Genomic DNA, 22,005 nt, shown 5'->3' on the forward strand with positions numbered 1-22,005 from the left:
AAAGTCTTCAGAAAATATCTTAAGTTTCTCAAAAGGTATCTAGCGACCCCAAATGGAATCCTGACCCCAAGGTTGAGAACCTCTGATTTAAAGAACGTGACATTTGAGATCGGGTGCTTTTTAAAGCACAGATGTTTCTTTCACCAGGTCACTGCACAGTGGGCGTATCACCTACTTCTGCACTGTATCATCCCTGTACACAGAGCTTTACTGTACACCACCTCACTTGAGAGATTGTGCTGTGATTTTCCTTGGCTGCACTTCTCCTAACTGTTTACCCAGCTCTGAAGCGACACACTGTCAAAGCCTCATCGCAATGGCAGGCGAACACAGAAGGGTGTTCACATCGCTGCTGATTCAGCATTTAGCATAGGCCAGCAGCGGTGAGGTAGGTTTGAGTTCCCCCACCATTTTGTTACAGATCTAAGGCTCAGTATTGAGGTTGTCTTTGTGTGTGTATGGGTGAGCGCTGCATTGCACTGCAGCGAGTTATACCTTCACCGGCTTTGGAGGCGCCAACCTCAGAGTCGTCTCGTGTGCCACTGTGGGTGTTTAGATAGGTGGCAGGAACCCAACCCTGCTCCTCTGAGGTGCTGACAAACCACCAGCCTGTGGAAACACACAACGACATGTTGGGAAAAGTTGTGCAATCACATCAGGAGAGGAAACAAGTAATAAACGACACTAATGCTACAGTATGTAGTAGTTTGAAGAAGATACCTACAGTGGCTTAAAGCAGAACTAAGTAACTGTTTCACCTTAATAAATCCTTCTCGTAGTCCCTCTGAGGGTAATACAAGTGTTTATGGGGTGATTGAGGGGTCTTTCATCTCCCCCTGCTGTCTCTGGCCAGAAAACCACACTTGCAACTTTCCCTGCATCCGAACCGGAGCTCTGTTCTCGTTCTTGCAGCAAGACGTACTGCTTTACGACAGCCCAATACTCAGTAACGCTAGAACATAATCAGCCCCATGGCTGCTCACAGTTGTCTACAAAGTCACTTTTCTCAAACTTATATCATGGCGGAGCCAGCAAAAAAAAGTCAGAAGACCTTTGTCCAAGGAGGGGAGGAAAAAAAAAAAAAGGAAAATCAGATCAACAAAGGGCTCAAACACAAATCCATTTGGGGAAGGCATATCGGTAGTACCAACCTCTTCAGACATTTATTTGTGTTATCTTTCTTCTAGCATCTTAGAAGAGCAAAGGTGGGCAGGCGGCGGGGAGTGTAGAGTGTTTACGACAGTGACATAACCAAAAGGGACCTTTAGGGGAGCGCAAAGCGCAAGTTACCGGTACGTAGTTCTGCTTTAACAAAATCATTTGAGTTTATTAAAATTATGCAACTTCCAACTATAGCCGGAGGACCATTTGCATCTCAAAGACAAAGCACATGTAAACAAACTATACTGTAAATTAACTATTGGTATTTTTTTTAACTAATTACACAACACAATGAGCAGAATATGCACAACTATAACGTCACATTTCACTCTCACCTTAAAACAGTCAACTCTTACACACCCCATCCATTTCCTATCCAACCCTGACTCCCTCTTCCCTGTTCCCTTCCCCCTCACCTAGGTGTAACACTGCCCTCTCTTTTTATATTCAATAAAACATGCACTGCTGTCGTAAAAAGATTGCGCTTCATGTAGTGTTGACCTTTGACAGGATGTGCAGACAAAGTTGGCCAAGACCTAACAGGAGTGTCGTTGATGCAATAATCTCTCACATTAATAATTCACGTTATGCTGCACCGTCTCTCATTTACAACTTGGAATTTTGCAGAAATAATTAGTTTTGCCTTAAAAGAAACCACTTTTGTACTGTTTCACCATTATGGCCTGTACAGTAACACAAAACAATGTTGGCAGAGGGGGTTGCAGCAAATGATGGAGTTGTCAGAAAGTATTGAAATAAAACATATATAGTAGGTGGTGATATGCACCTATTCAAGTTGGTTGCAATACGCCAATAACCAAGAAAGAAGGAGAAGCATGGAGTTGTCAAATGGTTTATTTAATCAAAGAACATGCAACATAGATACATTAATATGATCAACTAAATGAAAGAAACTGGACTGGAAACCCTGGCCAAACTGAATAAATGTAGTGAGGACAACAGCCCAAGGCCTCAAAGGGTCATCGCACCCAGCGTCAACCACTGAACTCCAAAAAGTAGAAAACACTACACCTACATCAAAAATAAATAAAAGGACTTCTGGTTTGGGTGAACATGGGATAGGGTGCGTCGTCTCTGTCTCCCGCAGCTACAACTTTGAAAATCTACTTTTTCCTTAAAACCCCCAACCTGCTTCGAGGGTTATAACTATTATCTAAACCTAAACCAGCCCAGAGAGATGTCGAAAGCTACAAAGTCGGCAAAAAAGACAGAAGCGGATGCCTCTGCGACTAATAGCGACACAGCGCTAACTAGCATAGCCGCCATGCTGGAGGCCCACAGAGCAAACCTCGCAGCCGACTTTAAAGCTTCATTTGCCGCTTTGGAAATGAGACTTGAAAAAATACAGTCAACGATGACAGAGCAGGGTCAACGTATAGACTCTTTAGAATCCCATGTCAAGCTGCAAGACCAGCGGATCCGGCCACTGGAGGAGAAGTGTGTGGCACTTGAGGCTAACAACACCAAGCTAACGGCTAAGGCTATCGATTTGGAGGGCCGCAGCCGCAGAAATAACATTAGAATAATCGGCTTGCCTGAATCCATCGAGGGCCCCAGACCCACAAGTTTCTTCGCTGACGTTCTGGCAGAGATATTTGGTGACCAGATTCTCCAGTCTCCTCCTGAGTTGGACAGGGCCCACAGGACGCTCACCGCCAAACCACAACCAGGCTCCCGACTGAGACCGGTGATAGTCCGTCTCCATCGCTATCAGACCAGGGAATTAATCATCCGAGAGGCCCGTAAAAGCCGAGGGAAGCTCCAGTACCGGGGGTCACCAATTCAGATCTTCGAGGATTACACGCCAGAGGTCGCCGAGGAACGGGCTAAATACCGTGTGGTGATGGCCCAGCTCTACAATCTCAACCTTCGGCCTGCACTCCTTTTCCCGACCCGACTGCAGATTACCCTAGAGAACGGAGTGAGGAGGAGATTCTCATCTCCGGAGGAGGCCTCAGTCTTTGTGGCCGATTATCAACAAACCTCGAGGCCTGATTAGCTTAGGTGCTAACTCACCGGCCGTTGATGTGGGCTAAGGTAACCTAGCCTCCTTACAAGAGGGGGCAAAATTAACATTACACATCGGTAAGCTGCTTGTTTCAAACGGGAACCTTTTGTGCCTTAGCACAACTCAGTGTTTATTTATTTTTTTACTCTATTTGGACAATATACTTGGTTATCTTGTTTGCTTGGAGAGGTTTGGAGTCGTGTTGGACATTGTGGAGCTCAGGCCTGAAGCCTCACTGTTTGACTGTTCTGATGTGTAGCCGGATAATAGTTCATAGGATGATGTTGGTCTGTTAAGTTACTACATGGTGAGAAACTACTATAATTTTTCTATGTATATAATGAGGGAGGAATTGTGACTACAATTGACCATTTAATTTTCAAATCCAAGTGTTTAATGTATTGTATTATTATTATTTTTTTTTTTTTTTTATTAGTATTTTTAATTTGCTTTACTTTGTTTTCACCATGTTGTGACTATTTAATCGCTGCAGGTATTCAATACCTCTCAAATGTTTATACGTACATTGCACAAGATTATTTTATTTATTTATTTTACTTTACTATTATTATTTTAAATTTTACTTGTTTATTTTTCTTTTCATTATTTACTTTACTTTATTTAATTTTCAATTCATTGTGGCTATTGATTTATACTGAGTATTCAAAACCTCTCCCATATCTATCTACGCGTTGTCCAAAAGTAATTAACATGTTCAAGGTTCACACAAAGGACTTTGGGGGTTTCAAACAGTATAAAGAAGCTGCAGAGCTGAGACAGACAGAAGAAGAGGAAAGATGACACAGAAAGGGAAGGTCGAAGAGTTGGGGAATGGGGAAGGGGGGTGGGGAAGAACCTCTTTACCTGAAACTGTTTACTTAGAATTTTGTTTTTTGTTTGTCTTCATCTCATGTTGTGCTGTCTCTGTGCAGAGGTTCACATGCACCTCTGGCTGCTTGCTCCCTGGAGTTGACCTACCAATCTACTGCTGGATGCTGGATCATGGCTAGTGTAGTCAATGGGGGTGCTGCTAGTGGACGGGCTGTGAGGATCATTTCACTAAATACTGGTGGGCTAAACGCTGCAATCAAACGTACGAAAATTATGACCCATATCAAAAACCTCAATGCCGACATAATGTTTCTTCAAGAGACTCATCTATGTAACGCAGAAAATTAAATAGGCCTTGGATTGACAAATGTTTTCATTCTCAATTTAATGTGAAAAGAAGGGGTACAGCTATATTGATCAGGAAAAATGTACACTTTAACCCAGATAGAGTACTGACAGACTCAAGCGGTCGTTATGTTGTTGTCACGGGAACATTATATGAAAAACAAGTAATCCTAGTATCAGTCTATGCTCCCAATTGGGACGATCAAAATTTTGTAAGCTCACTATTTGCTACCATTCCAAATTTAGACTCTCATCTGCTAGTAATGGGAGGAGACATGAATTGTGTAATTGACCCGATACTAGATAGGTCTGTCACACGATCAGCCACACCAACTAAAATGTCCCAGGCTTTTTTCACATTTATGGCACAATACGGATTTAATGACCCCTGGCGACTCTTACATCCCTCCATTAAACAATACTCCTTTTTTTCTCATGTACACCATTCCTTTTCACGTATAGACTATTTCCTGATAGATAAAAAACTTTCCTCAGCAATTATCTCTACTCAGTATTTACCCATCACAGTGTCGGATCATTCCACGGTAATTTTGGACCTCCATTTTAGTATGAAACCAAAAGGATTCAGACATTGGAGTCTGAGTCCTCTTTTACTAGCAGATGTTGACTTTTGTAAGTACATCTCGGACTCTATTACATTCTTCTGTGAAACTAATATAAATAATGAAATATCCCCGTCTATAATATGGGACACTCTCAAAGCCTATCTGAGGGGTAGAATAATTTCTTTCACTTCACATGCAAATAAATTACGGAGGTCCCGGCAAAAAGAGCTAGAGGAATCTATCGGAGACTTGGATAATCGATTGTCAAATACAATTACACCGGACCTGTACAAAGAAAGAATAAAACTTCAAACCGAACTAGATCTCCTTCTCACCACTGAAGCTGAACAGCTCCTCCTTCGCTCTCGGGGACTAGTATATGAGCACGGGGACAAAGCTGGACGCCTATTAGCATATCAGCTTAAAACGAGATACGTTTGAATCAAATTATCCAGATAATGGACGAGTCAGGCTCCATAACTTTTGACCCGGACAAAATAAATAGTACTTTTAGGTCATTCTTTTCCCAGCTATACACATCAGAATCTCACACGGATAGAAATCAACTAAATAATTTTTTTGAAAATCTAGACCTACCCAAGGTCTCACCTGAAAATAATCTGAAACTAGACACTGCTATCACTCTGTCCGAAATCAAGGAAGCGATACAGTTAATGAACAGTGGCAAATCACCTGGTCCTGATGGATACCCGGTCGAATTCTTTAAAAAATTCTCAGATCAGTTAGCTTCACTTTTACTCGACATGTTTAATTATTCATTTCAACAAGGCACCCTGCCACCCACATTAATGCAAGCTTCCATCTCCTTAATTTTCAAGAAGGGTAAAGACCCACTAAACTGTGCATCCTACCGCCTAATATCACTCCTTCCAGTAGATGTTAAAATACTCGCAAAACTATTAGCTCGTCGATTAGAGTCCGTCATGCCCCTGATCATTTCAGATGACCAGACAGGATTTATAAGAGGAAGACATTCATATTCTAATAGATGTTCTCAAACCCCATGCAATCTCACTCATATGTTTTGGTCATGTCCTAAACTGTCCACATTTTGGCAACTATTCTTTAAAACAATTTCAGATGTTTTGGACATTAATATACTTCCTACCCCACATATTGCCATTTTCGGCAAACCTCCAGATGACCTTCGTACTATGAATATTCAAAACAATGTCATAGCCTTTGCGTCCCTTATTGCTCGTAGAAGAATCCTCTTGTTATGGAAGTCTTCCCAACCACCTTCAGTCAAAGTTTGGTTACACGACATTCTCTCTCTTCTTAAACTTGAAAAGATCAAGTTCTCACGTAGAGGCTCATCTAAGAGAGCTCTCCTATTTGGATGGGCTCCCAGCTATGGAAGTCTGTTTGTAAGCACCCACTGTGGGCTCATGTGAGCACCACTTCTCTCTGTGTCGGTCCACTGGCGGCAGATGACCCCCCCAGCACATATTCATTATAAAATATGCCAGCATGGCGGTTCCGCATCAACAACCAGGGAGTGGGCAGCCATCGATATTCATTCTGTACTGTTGTTGACAGCTTTTCAGGCAGGTATGAGGATGCGCACATGCATGGTTCATGTGTAGATGTGTAGCTGCACATGTGCACTTAAATATGTGTGGACATGTGTATATGTGGGGGTGTATGTGCTGTGCAGAGCTAAGTGTATATATGTGTATGTACTTTTTCATATCTATTTTGTAGTCATATTTGCACGGTAATTATTTAAGAGGCTCAGGGGTTTGGGGTGAGGGGAGGGCGGGGCTTTCTTTGTTTTGTTTGAATCAAGTTTTTGTCTTTTTTGTCCAAATTGTTCAATTGTATAAAAAGAAAAGAAATTGTACGCTTTTGTATACAGTTATACCTGTGACTTGCATTTCATAAATAAAATTCAAAAAATAAATAAATAAATAAATAAAAAAACAGGACAAGCGGTAATCTACAGCACAATATAAAACTACAAACGTACATGGTCGAATGAAAGAGGTGGCCCTCATCTTATAATAAACAAGTTCTGATGAATTACGGCCGGGCTTGCAAAACGTCTCCGCGCCGAATAGCACGTGCCACGTTCCCGAGAATTCAGTGAAATGACTCAGAGTAAAACAAATAAAATTGTGCGATATAAAATTGTAGTCTACGTTGAATTGCCTTTGAAACGATATATCACCCAACCATGTTCCAATAAATTTAGAAATGACCGAAAAAGAGTAAAGTATTCATACCAAACTGCATTCTGATCTAACGAGAACTAGTCATTTGAAAAATTAGGCTCCCGGGGTCCCCCGTGGCGCCCCAGTTATATATTGGTATGTGCCAATGATTTGGTACCACCAACCCTAGTAATATTTGACTCGCAAATAAATGAAAAATCGACTTTCTTTTTTTCTTGTCTTTTTGGGACCCAAATCAAAAATCCGGCTCTGAGCGTCGCTGCGTAAACATCGATAGATTATACCTACCAAATTTCAGCCCGATCTCTTCACGATTAACAGAGGAGTAGCGATTTTAACTAGTGTACACAACAACAACAAGAAGAACAAAGTGAGTGGCGTTTTGAGTCCGGTAGCCCGGCCTAAATACTGCAAACTTTGATTTTCTGCAAAGTAATTGGACAAATGGCAACATTCCCTTCACAAAACATAAATCTTACATCTTTAACACTGATAAAGAACAGAATTTCCTCATGTCACTTGCACTAAACAATCTGTGCTTTATTGTCCAGTTGTTGAACAAATCAAATTCAACATATTTCTCATGTTAGCATGACAATGAATAACTACAACCAGGGACAGAGAACCTCAGAGGAAACAGCCGCCAGCTGTGTTAGGGCTCATGATCAAATTTTGTTGGATTTGCATTTTATGAAGATCAGTCATCATTTCAGCTGCTAAAATGCAGCAAGTTGCCAGAGAAATGCTGCTAAGTTCACTTGGCTTGTTTTGTTCAAAATGACAACATAGCTGTGACGCAAGTTGGCTACTTTAAAGGAAGAAAATAGAGAAAGTAGCGCTGTAAGTTGCCGTCAACATATTTGTTGTGTTAAAGGAAAGAAAGAAAGGATGGATGGATGGACATATGTTTTACAGTCAACAATTACTTTTGGCAAATCACATGATACATGACTATTAGTCAAATGTAAAAAAAAAAAAACACTCAAGACTACCACAAATCAATACAGAGAAGATAAGCAAACATTAGAACATAAAATAACAAGATTGAATATGGTAAAACCAGAAACATTTCTTTCCTATAGTACCCAACAACTTAAAAAAACACTAACTCTTTTCTGGTCAGGTGAACCAGGGTGACGCTAACTGCAGATTTCGCCAACTAAAACACTTCACCTTTGCAGCACTCCATAAAGTTGCTGACGTAGACTTATAGCATTGAAATCACAAACCAGAGCTAAAGCAGGCACTTCCTCCTAACACACATACACACACACACCATTACCCCACAGTACAGAGTAAGTGTCAGCACGCCTAGGTCATGAGTGACAAAGCTGGCAGGAAACTGTTCTATAATGTTCTGTATTACACATATATGCACACACACTATTTGTTGTGGTAACGGAATTACAATATGGCCAACAGCTGCCCAGAACAACCATTAAGAGTATAGGAAAGCCTCCATGACACTTTCACAGCTGGCCCAGAGCTACACTGTATATTTTAATAACTCGTGTGTCACAAAGTTGGCTTTCTCACAATACATAAAGCGACATCATGTAGAACGAGATGATTCGAGGGGAGACACGGTGCTAAAAAGACTACACGAGGTCAACACGAAATAAGCTGAAAACAAGTCTGGATCATTCCTTTATTCGATTGTTATTCTACAAATAATAAAAAAAAGCAGTGTAATTTTAACTATTAATTAATATTTAGAGATTTCAAACTTAACTATGTTTGTAAAGGCGTGTCTCTCATTGAAATAAATCTCCTCATTATTATTGTGAAGTCATCTTTCAGTCTGCTGTTGTACAACACTTTTACTTTAGTGATGAAGTCACTCAGTATAAGACAGTATCACTAAGTTATAAAGACAAATAGTTTATTAGTTGATTTTTTTGCCATTTCATAAATCCTTTTGAATGATCCCTTGGCACAGTGACTTTGCAGGGAAAAAATCATAATCCTACTTCCCTTCTGATACAACACATCTATCCTAGAAATAACAAAGAAAATCTTGTAAATACAAACTAAGTGAATAGTCAGAAAGATGAGTGTTTATTTATGAGCAACACAACAAAATCCAAGCTAAGTTGAAAAAGTGAAGCTGTGCCAAGATGAGAGGAGGAAGAAGTCCAGGCTCAAAGAAATAAACCATATGATTTTCTTTCTCTTTACACCAAGACTGGGATTCTAACCCTTTAACAATAGATCAAACAGAATGTGAAGCCACATTCAGAGGGAAATGAAATACACATTGTTCAAACTCTATTTGAATTACGGATTAGTACAAATTAGGGTGTTGACAAAAATCGATTCAGCGATATTACGTTGCATCCATATTGATTTTGTTTTTTTTTTACCTTTATTTAACCAGGAAAGTCTTTTCCACTACAGGAGACATTGTAACTGGGTCTGCTCTGAAACCTGGGCATGTTGATCTGCTTGTGTTTTTTTATTAAAATCAAAAAAAAAAAACAAAAAAAGTAATAACTTTCTGAATTTATTTGTTGTTCTAGGCATATACCTCAGTTAAGTTGCACTAAAGTCAACGTTGGTTTGAAAGCCACAGGCAGATTGTAAGTTACTTTTTTATTTGAAGTTGTTGCCACATGGAAATGTTAAAGCTAATGTTTTGAGTGTAAAATATGCCAAAAAATATATTTCATACATAATGTTCTCATGAAGGTGTACACATTTACAGATTAGTTGTTTCTTAAGTCATATATATAACAAAAAAATCGCTATATCGCCTTTTACTTTAATATTGGAATATATCGTATATCGTGACCTATGTATCGGGATACGAATCATATTGCCAGATGCCAGGCAATACACACCCCTAGTATAAATACATACTGTTTTAGATGTTAAATGCATTAAAAAATTTAATATTTACAGCCTTCCATTCAACTTACGTGTTCATTTTTTGTATTTATTTCTGTACATTCTGATTTCTTCTTGTATATTCTCTATATTCTGTATTTGTATTTATATATTATTTCAACCCTGTGTACGGCTTTTCTTTTCTTTCTGTAATACTGCTGGAAATCTAACTTCCCTGACAGAGCCTTCCCAAGGGATTAATAAAGTCTATCTAATCTAATCTAATCTAATCTTATTCATTTTGTTGACTAAAATCTTTCCTCATTGTTTTTGCTAAATATGAAATAGTGGTGATGAATACATTTTGACTAAAGCTAAGTTGCATTTTGGTCAAAAGTAAAATTACTAAAAATAAATCAGAATTTGCTGTCAAAATTAACAATGCTCACAATCCTTCTAACTTTTTTTTTTTTTTAATTTCAAGCAGGCTGATGTCAGAAATGTTACCCCAGGAATAACCAGCTTCTAGCGATGCTGCTTTTTGATCCTTGGATGTCGGCTCTTCCTGTCACTGTGAAGCAGAATTCACCAAGCGTTGGATTTATTGTTCAGCCAATAATAGGGAACGTGAGCTTGGATTAGCACGTCCTGAGACAGGTTCGCTTCACTCTACTAATGATGTGCTGTTGCAATACTAACCTAGGATTACGCTGAAGTTTGAAGTTTGTGGCGCTGAACCTTAAAGCCAAACCTTAAAAGCAGCAAAAAAATCTGACACACATCATGCAAGCTCTTACGTGAAATGGAAATCAGGTAAAAATTGTACAAGGTAAAATAAGATAACCTTTATGAGTCCCACAAAGGGGAAATCTGCATTGTTTCAGCAGGAACAGTGGATACAAAAAAGGATCACAGAGTAATAAAAATAATAGCAATAAGAAAGAAAGAATGAATGCAAAATAAAACTGTATCAAATTGTTCTTCTACATGAAATAATTAAAATTGTCTCTGCTTTTTGGTTGATGATGAAGAACTAGCAAGCCCACATAATCATTTCACAGGGAGGATCATGTTATAATTATTCTTCTAAAATATGAACAGAATGGTCAGGATTTTGAAATTTATGAATAAATTTGACTGAATGTTCACCAGGGTGAACAATGTGAATTATTTACCATGAAAGTCTACGGTTATCCCAAGAAAAACAGCCGTTCTGTACGTCTCCTGCTGCCAAAGCAACCATTAGTTGTTACATAATGTCTTAATCTTAGACGTTGTAGGGGTGTCAGAATTTCCTTGCTCTTTATCTTAATGCAAAAATTATTTTGGGAGTGAAGCATTACAAAAGGGTTCAAAAGACAGCGTTTTATGATGTAATCTTTTCAATAAAATGAACGAGTCTCATTCAGATTAAGGTTGAAGGTCAAACGCTGTGTGTGTTTAGCTAATGAGGTGTTGCTGAAAGGCAGGCATGGAAATGAGATTACGAGAGTCACATGTTTGCTCCGCCTTCCTCTCAGTTATCAACACAGATGTGAGAAAGATGAATGAAGAAAACAGGACGAGTGTTTGAATGAGTGCCCATCATCTGTGCATCGCTTCGAAAAAACTCTCAGAACAAAGTCGATAGTTGACTTCTAAGAAGCAACACTGTGTCTTTAAAGGTTTGCCTACAATAGGGAAGAAGTTAAAGGATGACTACTTTATTTCTAAATATTAGGATTATCGTCAAAATCCTGAATAAATCCAAATGGTTTTAAAGTATTTGCATGGAGTGTAGTTATTTAAGCTCTAACGGGTTTTTTTTTTTACATCTGTGTTTGGATCACACACAAACCTCAGAAAGAGATTTCATATCCCCATTAAAGGGATTAGGACTAAGAGACACACAGAGTCATTGTCGTGTTGTTTTGGATCACAATGATACTACAAGGACACAACAAATACTAAATAAGCATTAAAGTTTATCCTTTTTAAAAAACCTCTGCCATAAAGGCAATGCTAGGGTTTGTCTGAGGACATTGGCACAGTTACCATTACTATTATATAATATTACTATTTAACTACATTTATGTTAACATTTTGCAATTGCTTACCATTTTCCATTTATTTGACCCACAATACAGATTTTTTTTTCTACCAAAATTAAAGATGCTATTTAAAGGAGTCTGTAATGTTAATTATTACTCATCGCTTTTTAAAAGTACACCTTACTGTATGAGTCATTCATACCAGATGTAATTTTTTAGTGTTTAATTAGACATAAATGCAGTGAAAGGTCACATTTGGGGAAAAAAGAACCTAATATTATTATTATTACAAATTTGTGCAAGTTCTTATTAAGAAGTTGTTTGTCAGACAGAATTTATGCAAGTTTTTCGAACACTTAACTGTGACTTTGGGGGTCTATTTTAATGACAGAGGACACAAGGGTTGCACTTTTTAATTATTCAGGGTCTAATCCAGACTTAATCTTGATAGACAAACTAAGGCACTTCCTTCAATCCATCCTGCTATAATTGTTGCATGACTTGAATTTATCCCCTTAAGAGTGTATCATTACATTTAAGTTGATTGTGGGCTGAAACATAGATATATTCATATTTAACCACTAACCTCACCAGGTTTCTGCTTCGATTCACTGTCTAAAACAACTTCAAAGGTTTGAGGCCTAATTATTTTGTCTAAAAAACCAGATTGATCTGGATCTGCACGACACAACTGTTGCTATTTTTAATATTTATTATTTTTGTGTGTACATTGTTCTATGCCACACTTGGTTTGGCAATGCAAACGTGTTTCTCATGCCAATAAAGCTGTTTTGAATTGAAATAAATTGAAATGTTGGCAACACATAGAGTATCTTTAGGTTTGGATACATCGTTTAGTTAATTTTCATGTACGTAAATGTAAATAAGCACATTTTCATTTGATTTACCCACCAGCATATTCTACTTTCCCGTACAGATGCATCTCATGATGAGACTTTTCCAACAGATTCTGTTTTCGAAGCCTAATTTCTCTGCAATAATGTATCTACCATCTGGAAACTCTATCAGTTTTAAGACCCGTGCTTTATTTTCTTATTGTAATCAACAACAGATTCTTGGCTGCAACTGGATTAATGCAATTTATTTTTCCTCCTAATGGGAGAAGAAAAACCTATGAAACAAAACTACAGTCAAATCTGTAGATTATAGTCATAGTGAACTCTTAGTTTGACATGAATACTCTGTAGTGTTTAAAGTTTAAGCTTTATTAAAATGTTAAGTCATCAGTGATTCGTTATTTGGATCAAATCCTCATAAAAACTTTTCTACATAGTGAGAATACAAGAAGCACAGAATCAGCAGCATAAGGAAACCCTTTTTTTTTTTCTTTTCCTGACCTGAATTGATGAGGAATGCAGGAGCTTAGCAGTCCTACCGATATCTGACACCACTGCTGAGTTAAGCTGGAGAAAACACCATTCATTCCCCAGCTTCTGTATTTATTAACAGTAGATCCTGTATCAAAGCAAAAGCAAAAGTTCTCCAGACATACTTCCAGGTTTAATAAAACACTGGGTTCAATTACCTGGGTGGTATACGATGAAGGGTGAAATGGCACAAAACGACTTTCAGGAGTAGATGTTGACCTAAGGAACAACCTTGACCGGCTCCAGGTCTCTGAAAGGATTCCCTCATGCTCTGAATGAAGCCGAGGCTCTCGCCCTGTGTTTTAGAGACACAGCAGTCCTTGAGTGTTGGAAAGCTCAGCCTTTTTACTCACAGCTTTAACTCAATGGGCGATTATTCAGGAAGAGGTGCCTCTTTGACTCCACACACAAACTGTAGTACAACATTATTACTGCTATCACTGCCTGCTTGTACTCTAATTCAAGGGTTCTCAACCTTGGCATCAGGACCCCATTTGGGGTCGCGAGACACTGGGAGGGCGTCACCATATGCCTTCAATAAACTAAGAAAGATTTTTGAACATTATTTTACTACACCAAAATTGGTATATTTTAACCTATTTTCATCACTTTTACTTGCCATATTTTTGCTCCTTTTAATGTGTTTTTCTTATATTACTCCCATTTCTGCCACTTCATCAAATTTCAACGCCTTTTCAAACACATTTTTTTCGCTTTCAAGACATTTTTGGCACATATAAACCCTTTCCACCACTTTTCCCACCTAATGTTACATACAGTATGTTGACCCAATATTGTCACTTTTAACCTCTTTTCACCATATCTCATGCTTATTTTTGCAAATTTAACCACATTCACGATTTGTCATGCCCATTATTTGCCAGTTTAAACTCATTACAATACCCCAATCCCCCCCCCCCCCCACTTTTAAGACAATATTGACACTTTAAACCCTTTTTACCACTTTTTCTGTCTGTTTTTGCCCGCTCTAATTTGCAACTTTTAACCAATTTCTGTAGTTTTTAAAATCCCATTTTTCCCCCTTTTCCACCCTTTTTGGTCACATTTTAACCCATTGAAATATGGATTTACATACAGTATTTAAGATGACTATATACTATGGCACAAATAATGATGAACTTCCTGGATAACTGTGGATATTATTCAGATACAGTATATAAACAAATGTGGTTATTACAGAGTCATAGAACAATGGACCATTATTTTGCTGATTTTATGGATGGGCCCCAAAAAGCTCTCCCCTTTATTCCCCCTTATAGATGACCCTGTCTCCATATGACTGTTCTTCAATGTTCATGTCTGTGTTCAACCACCTTCAGCTACAGTGGGGGTCCCTGGTGTCTGGCACCTTTATTTTGGGAGTCACGATTGAGAACCACTACTCTAATGGATTCTGTTTTTCATCTTCCGCCTTTAAAACAATGTACAGGGTTTAAATGTTACATCTTTTTAACATGTTTCCATTAATAAAAAATATTTTCTAAATAAATCATCAGTTATCAATACCTCCAAATGTTTAGGCTCTAAGAATGTAAGGGACAAGGATAACTTTGTGAATAATGGCTCTTCCATCTGCTAAAAAAAAAAAGACATTCAACACTTGGCGAGATCTCCCTGCATCATGTCTTTGGTGGTTCACTGTCAAGAATTATGGGATTTTTCCTCAGTTATACAAGAAAACATGTTTTTGCTGAGGCTGCACATACCAAACTGGGAAACCAAAGGTTTGAGCTCAAGCAGTACTTAACATTGACCTTTTCTTCTTGTGCAAAAAAAAAAAAGCGCTAGAGTGAGGTCAATCCAGACACAATTACAGAGAAAACATGCAATTACACGAGAGTACAACTATGTAAAATCTCCTTGTTGACAGATTTTCTATAAGAAACAGAAATGAAAAGGGAAATATGCTTCTCATATTGCAGATGCTGTTTTTGGAGCTTTTTTATTGTCTCATTCTGATTCAAACAAATCTCCTTTTCATGCAATCATGTCACTTGCCTTTTTACTAATGTGATGCTTTTAATTGCACTTAGAGGAAAAGAGAAAAAAAAAAAAAAAAACGCCTTAACAAAAGCATACATGACACACTGTTGAAACCAAACTATATTACATCATTCCTACCGAGGGCATTTCAAAAGACATTTCCTCTACGGTTCTATTTTGCCTTTTTTTGGGTTGAAAAAATAATTGGGCCTTGCGGGTGTTACTAAAATTGTTGAGTATTTATGCAGCAGAGTGTCATTTACTCACACTTCTAACAGGAAAGTCAAAAACATTCACCTTTTTTTATGTATTCAGTTTTTTCTAGCCTCACTGCTATTTAATCCGATTGTTCAATCATTCCTTTAAATGTTTGCCTACTTCAATGTAATTTCAGGTTTGTTTTTTTTAAAAATAGTTTGGATTGGAGCATGTTATTAGTTGTGATAAATAAACACATCTATCTATTTACCATCATGCATCAATCTCTCTCTCTCTCTCTCTCTATATATATATATATATATATATATATATATATATGTCTCTTGCAGATAACATTACTCTTCTGGATTAAATTTCGTGACCCAAAAAGTGAAAATACTGTACTTTGAAATCAAACACCAAAGATATTTCACATTGCGCATCTGATATACTCATTCTCCCATGAATCATGCACAGTTGATGGTCAGAACATAAACTGCAAGACTTTCCACATTAACTTCCACTTATATGCTTTGTCAGTTTAAATCATGTTGCTTTCAGGTCAAAAGTTCATTTTAGTTTTAAGATATATCACATTATTCTATAAAAATCTGATTACCAATCAGTATTATATGGCTTTTTGTGAGAATTCAATTCCCCAACCCTGCTTAAATCAGCAGCAAGGATGCCAACATTATTGTAGATAAACCATTCCAGGAGGTCTTTAAGCAGATGAATGGATAAATGTTAATGATTAAAACCATTTTAAACAGCCATTTCAGCACTTTATTTGGCACACTAAACTGAACTCCACGGACAGTATGGAAATATTAATCTCTGATATTGTCCACACCAAGCAATATTCATTACATTACTGACCACATAAATCCCTATACTTTTTGCTTTGTTAATACTTCATTAAAGGGCAAAGAGCACATAATTAAAATCAGGACTAATAAAATGACCAACAAAGCTTGTAATTCAGCTTTAGTTAACACTCCACATAGAATAGCATAAACTGAGGAGGCATCCTGGAAGATCCATTAAGCCATTATAATGAACCAACCACTCTTAACCACCAACTTTGGCAGGAAATGGCTTTTTCCATTTTCTCCCTGCACTACTCCCCTTTTCCAAGCCAGCATCTCCCTCAGGCAAACTCCTATGAAGCAGACAAAATACAGTAATGATAAAGTTTTCACTACTATTTAACATTTACGGTTTTTTGTGTTGGTTTTATACTGCTTATTTTAGATTGTTCCAAATATTCTCAGTAACATCTGTGTTTTAAAACAGAGAAAATTAGGCACTCACTGGCCTCCTACTGTAAATCCACCACGCTCTGCTGTATGAACTATTGTGCCCACAGAAACACAGACCAAGACACAAACTGTCATCGAGCCAAAGCAATGGAAAATCCTGGCTTGGCCCGGGACAGGAAAGACTGGAAAAGTAAGGAAAGCTGAGCCTGCTCGGAGGCTGACCTAGATTCTCTGGCCTGTCAAAGGCATGTATTATCTAATCTGAGTGAAGGAAAAGTTGATAACACCTACACAGTTTATATGGTACAGTAGCTTGAACACAAGCAACGCTGCACAGCTCAGTTGGCAGCAAATCACACGGCTTTGTGCTTTTCCATATGTGGATTCCACAGGTTCTTTTACCTCATGTGTGAAATTCACTCTAATATGTTAACACAAATAATTTGGAGAGAAAATAGTTTGATTTACCAATAGAGAGGGAACTTCTTGTGGCAAGTTCATAATACATAAAGAAGTCTGAAAAGAAACCTAAAGATGTATTGTTGGTGTGTTCTATACAAAGTCCACTTTCTCTGTATTGATAGATTTCTGTTTTTCACATTTGCATAGACTTAACATTGTTAATCATGCATATGAACAGACATCCCTTGGCAACTAGTCTTAACCTAACAAAAACACTAGAACAATATCAAGGATTAAAATATAATATAATATAATATAATATAATATAATATAATATAATATAATATAATATAATATAATATAATATAATATAATATAATGTTAAAAAAAAAACAATCTTTTACATGGTGAGAAAATCTACCAGTAACTAAGTAGCCATCTGTTTAAGGCGTACTTGACACATACATCAATAATATGTCATTTCAAATATTATCTCATATGTGGTGTAATTATACAGGAGCTGATGTTGGAACACGTGCTTTGTGTGACTAGAATAACAAAAACGTGTACAAATGTTTAGCAATTTATGTAGGAAAAACACCTTAGGAGATGACAGATGGGGCACTGGATAGTTTAAATTACACTACTTGAAAATCTATCCATAAAAATAAAGGCAGTAGACACTGATAGTAGCCCAAATTCATCACATTAACTTTACAATGCTGTAGTAGACAGATGTCAGTACCCATTAAAAGGGAATTCATGCTATATAAATTTAACTCTGAAATCTTGCTCGCACGTCTGGTTTTCTTATTTTTGGCAATGGAAGTGAAATGACATCATCCAAATGAATGGTGTAGCTTCAGCTGAATTACGTCATAAGTAATGTTGAGATTTCGGGGATACCATGTCCATAGCTAATTAAATCTGTGATCTGGGGAACATTTTTTTAGAAACTTTTTTAGTTTTTTGGGGGGTTTTTTTTAGACAAAATTTACCCAAAGCAAACTTGAATGAATGACCAGAAGTGAAATCAATAACTTTAAAAAGCTTATACCGGACATCCCCAAAAACAATTCTAAAAAGAACATGTCTGCAATCTATGGTGTGCATTTAACAGGCACAGTGGTCAACTGAAATGCAACAGTGCAGGGGCCTCTACTCAAAAGCACACGACCGTGCACTCATGAAGGAAACGACTCATATAAGGCCCCTTATGAAAGAACTTCAAGGTGTTGGAATATCAGCTTTACCATGGCTCCCCATTGGGCTAAAATCCAACTAGAGCACGGAGTGAAAACAAATACATGATCCCAAAGGTGGAACACGTGACACTTCAAAGCAGTCCGACTTCATGGAGCCTCTTCCTTTAGGCCAGAGTGGCCCTCACGCCCATCGTGAAACCCAAATCCTTCCTGGTCACTATTTCCTCCTTCCGAGGAACACATGAGTCCCATTACTGTTTTACTGTCTCAGCACATCACTGAACTCCAACACCAGGCCTTGTTACTCAACCTTTACCTCTAGAGGACACAGCAACTTGATTAAAGCAAGAAAATACACCTCAGTAACTAAAAGTTGTTTTCAAGTTCTATTCCTTTCCAAAGATTGAAGTCTTTGTATTATAGATTACCGGAAATACAAGGTTGAATTTCCTGTATGGGTATGGTTGATTGGTGTAGGCGTATGCTTATTAGGTAATGGTAAATATGTTTCACATAAGCACAAGAGCCTGTTCTTAATCCAATCTACAAGATATAACCAGAGGTTTAACAGCTGACTAAGGACTGTTTGCAGCTGGAATTTGTAAGTCAAGCATATCTTAGTGGCTTTGCGTTGAAAGTGAGTTGGAATAATTAATACGAGTCTGGAAGACATTCCTCTTGCTAGAGGAAACATTTTGGCCTTCAGCCTAAACCAACAGTTGGGAAAAACAGAGCTGAAAGCAAGCCAAAGTAGGCCTCCAGATGGGGCTGGGTAACAATTCTCTGGACAAAGGAGGAGAAAGGGTTGTGTGAGGAAAAGGAGCAGAAGGTTTTGAGAAGGTGTTTGTGGACCATACAAACTACATGCTTACTGTTTGTACCTTATACCTGCTGGACGTGTAGTTGTTGTTGTGTGTTTGCTTTGATTTACTCACCACTCTCACTCTTTTCAATGACGTCCACCACCTCACCCGCCTGGAGACTGATTTCTGCAGGCTCTTGTTTCTCGTAATTGGCCACCACCACGTACTGTTCCAGAAGCATTGGATCCGAGGCATCCAGACCTGGGGTTGATGGAAAAAAACATGCTGTCAGCCAGCTGCCAGCCATAGGTCCTCGAGAACGACTGCTGGGCACGCGCTGTGCCATAGGCCACTGTGTCAGTAGAACTCAGCCAATCACAATAATCATAGGGTTCACTGCATCTTTCCCAGAGTCCAGCCATAGAGCTGCATCCCCCTCCAGCACGACATGAGGGTCAACTGTGATGTTGACTGTGCTAGAAAAAAAATATCCCTTTCAACACAGTGCAGGATCAAGCGGACTTTTGCAAGAACTCCATTCCGTGTTACTGCAAAGATCTTATCCTTAGTGTTCGACACAGCCGAGTCCAGGTCAGAAACACGTAAATACATGAACACGATTAGCAAGAAACGAGAGGACAGAGACGAAGGAGTGACACAAAAGTGAGCTGAAGCCAGATGAGGACAGGGCAATGGAGTGGGAGAAAGAAATGGTTTCCCTTGGAAAATAAACCATCTGCCTAAAAAGCCTCCTTCTCTGCTGTTAGGGCTGGAGCTGGAGGACGAGTAGGGGGGTTGTGTACGCCAATCATAAGAGTCGACACTGGGGGCCTTAAATAGAACCAGATGAAGGGGCTGGAGCTGTGCTCAGAGGGATGGCCCTCTGTCTCCATGAAATTCTAGAGCTCTGACTACAGCGTGCAGTCCAGCCAATGGAAATATGCCTTTCTTTACTGAGTTAACCATTTGGGCACCGGCAGTGACTCAGTTTTCTATATTAGGGCCCCTATCCTTCAGGTGAAGATTTTTGTGGAACTTAAGATTTTTAGGATGTAAACATAATTTTTTTTCTGTGAAAGAACAAATACAAGTCATTGCTACATTAACAATTCTCTCTCTAGGAGTAAGGCTACGTTACCTTCATCTAGCTCAAACCTAATAATGAAAAATCCATGCAGACTGACGGACGAAAGCCAACCTAACAAACCTCAGATGGACACCAGACTCAAACCAGCTGCCATTCTCTTTACACATTACCCCTGAGCTCCCGCTGACCACCAAGTTCAAAGCTGCAAAACACAACTACTGTCTGCACACTTCAGTTGACATCTGTTTACCGAACTATAGACTTTGATGGCATGTTTGACAAACAGGAATGATGTTAAAAGCAAGTACACAAAATGTCTTGTCTACTTTCTGCTCACAGATTAAACATTCCTCATCAAGGATTGTATCACAATGTTTTCACCAATGAGCATTGAAATTGTCAAAGTCAGAACTGTTTAGTTTGCTATTCCCCTCTAGTTACTCAATAATTACTATTTTGTTGCTTTTCAGCAGGTCAACATAAAATAAGATTTTTTCAATCAACGAAATAGCAGTAAAAGGGTGTTATCAACTCTTGCTGAAAGAGAGCATTAAACCACGATCCTGAGGTGAGTAACTACTTTGTCTGCAAAGTCAATATGCATGCAAAACACAAGCCTATATTTCAGCCTCATCCAGGAAATTAATGTTTTGCAACAGCAGGATAACGGGCCTGAGCAACAGAAACAACAGAAGTGTGTGGAAGAAGAATTAGGTAAAACAACCATGGATAGACCCTAAATCAAACTGAGCAGCAACTTAAAAACACTTTGTTGGTATATTTAAGTAGGTTTTTAAAATTTGCATTATCTTCTATTCAATCAACTTTAACTTAACTTTAATTTCCAAAGATACCTAAACCCAGGGCATTTTTGTGGCAAGAAAGCCAAACTCTGAATTGTCCAGCGACCACAAAAGTTTCATTACAAACAATAAATAGCAGTAATCAGCATTAAAATATATACTTCTTATAAAGTGAACTAGTTGAAGTCTGGTCACAATAACAATAAAACAACAACAAGAAGATTGATTTATTGTTACATTTATACAGGTACATACATGAAATTCTTTCTCTGCATTTAACCCATCCCTGAGGAGTAGATTTAAACCCTCCAGTTACAAAGACCGCTTCTTAAACCATTGGGAGGCCTGTTTTTTTTTTTAAAGAATTCATGAGAAGCTTTGAATGAAATGGGTTCGTTTTTTTGTTATAAAATAAACTTCTTCAATGAGAAATGTCAAGCCCCCCATTTTTTGTCTTAAACGTTTCCAATTTAATTTCTTACTATCCCAAATTGCATTGCATTTTTGTTTCATCGGCGAATGCCATTACTGGCTATTAAACTCTGCAAAATCATGTAAAACAGGCTTAATATGATTAATTTAGATAACTATTGTTATAAATTTATATTTCTATGCTTTAGATATGTGAAAATCAGGCAAGATTTTGCAAGAAATTTGATAAATTCCAATTTTTACACTTGTTAGATATTTAGACACCCATTTTATGAGGAAAAATATTGTGCAAAATGTGTAATATTGTCCCAAAACATAGAGGTGAAGGTTTAATCAGTGTCATATAGCTTTTTCCATTTCATGAAATTTAGTTTCAAGATTTTTTGCTAAATTTTAGAATTCCTTTTTCCGTATTTCATCCTCCCACCCTCGCATTCC

The 22,005-nt window shown here is 38.1% G+C and overlaps 1 protein-coding gene across 5 annotated transcripts in view; it reads right to left on the reverse strand.

The window, feature by feature from the left end:
• LOC114476599 (SH3 and PX domain-containing protein 2A-like) overlaps positions 1-22,005 on the reverse strand; it is a 56,629-nt gene that overhangs the window by 9,279 nt on the left and 25,345 nt on the right. For all 5 annotated transcript variants that reach the window (XM_028468344.1, XM_028468343.1, XM_028468345.1 and 2 more), the window contains 2 exons: positions 19,378-19,506; positions 496-609 (listed from right to left, as the gene is read on the reverse strand). In XM_028468344.1, coding sequence (XP_028324145.1) covers positions 496-609; positions 19,378-19,506 — 243 coding nt within the window. The remainder of the gene's footprint in view (positions 1-495; positions 610-19,377; positions 19,507-22,005) is intronic.

This window comes from Gouania willdenowi, chromosome 15 (assembly GCF_900634775.1).
Source record: "Gouania willdenowi chromosome 15, fGouWil2.1, whole genome shotgun sequence".
Lineage (NCBI taxonomy): Eukaryota > Metazoa > Chordata > Actinopteri > Blenniiformes > Gobiesocidae > Gouania > Gouania willdenowi.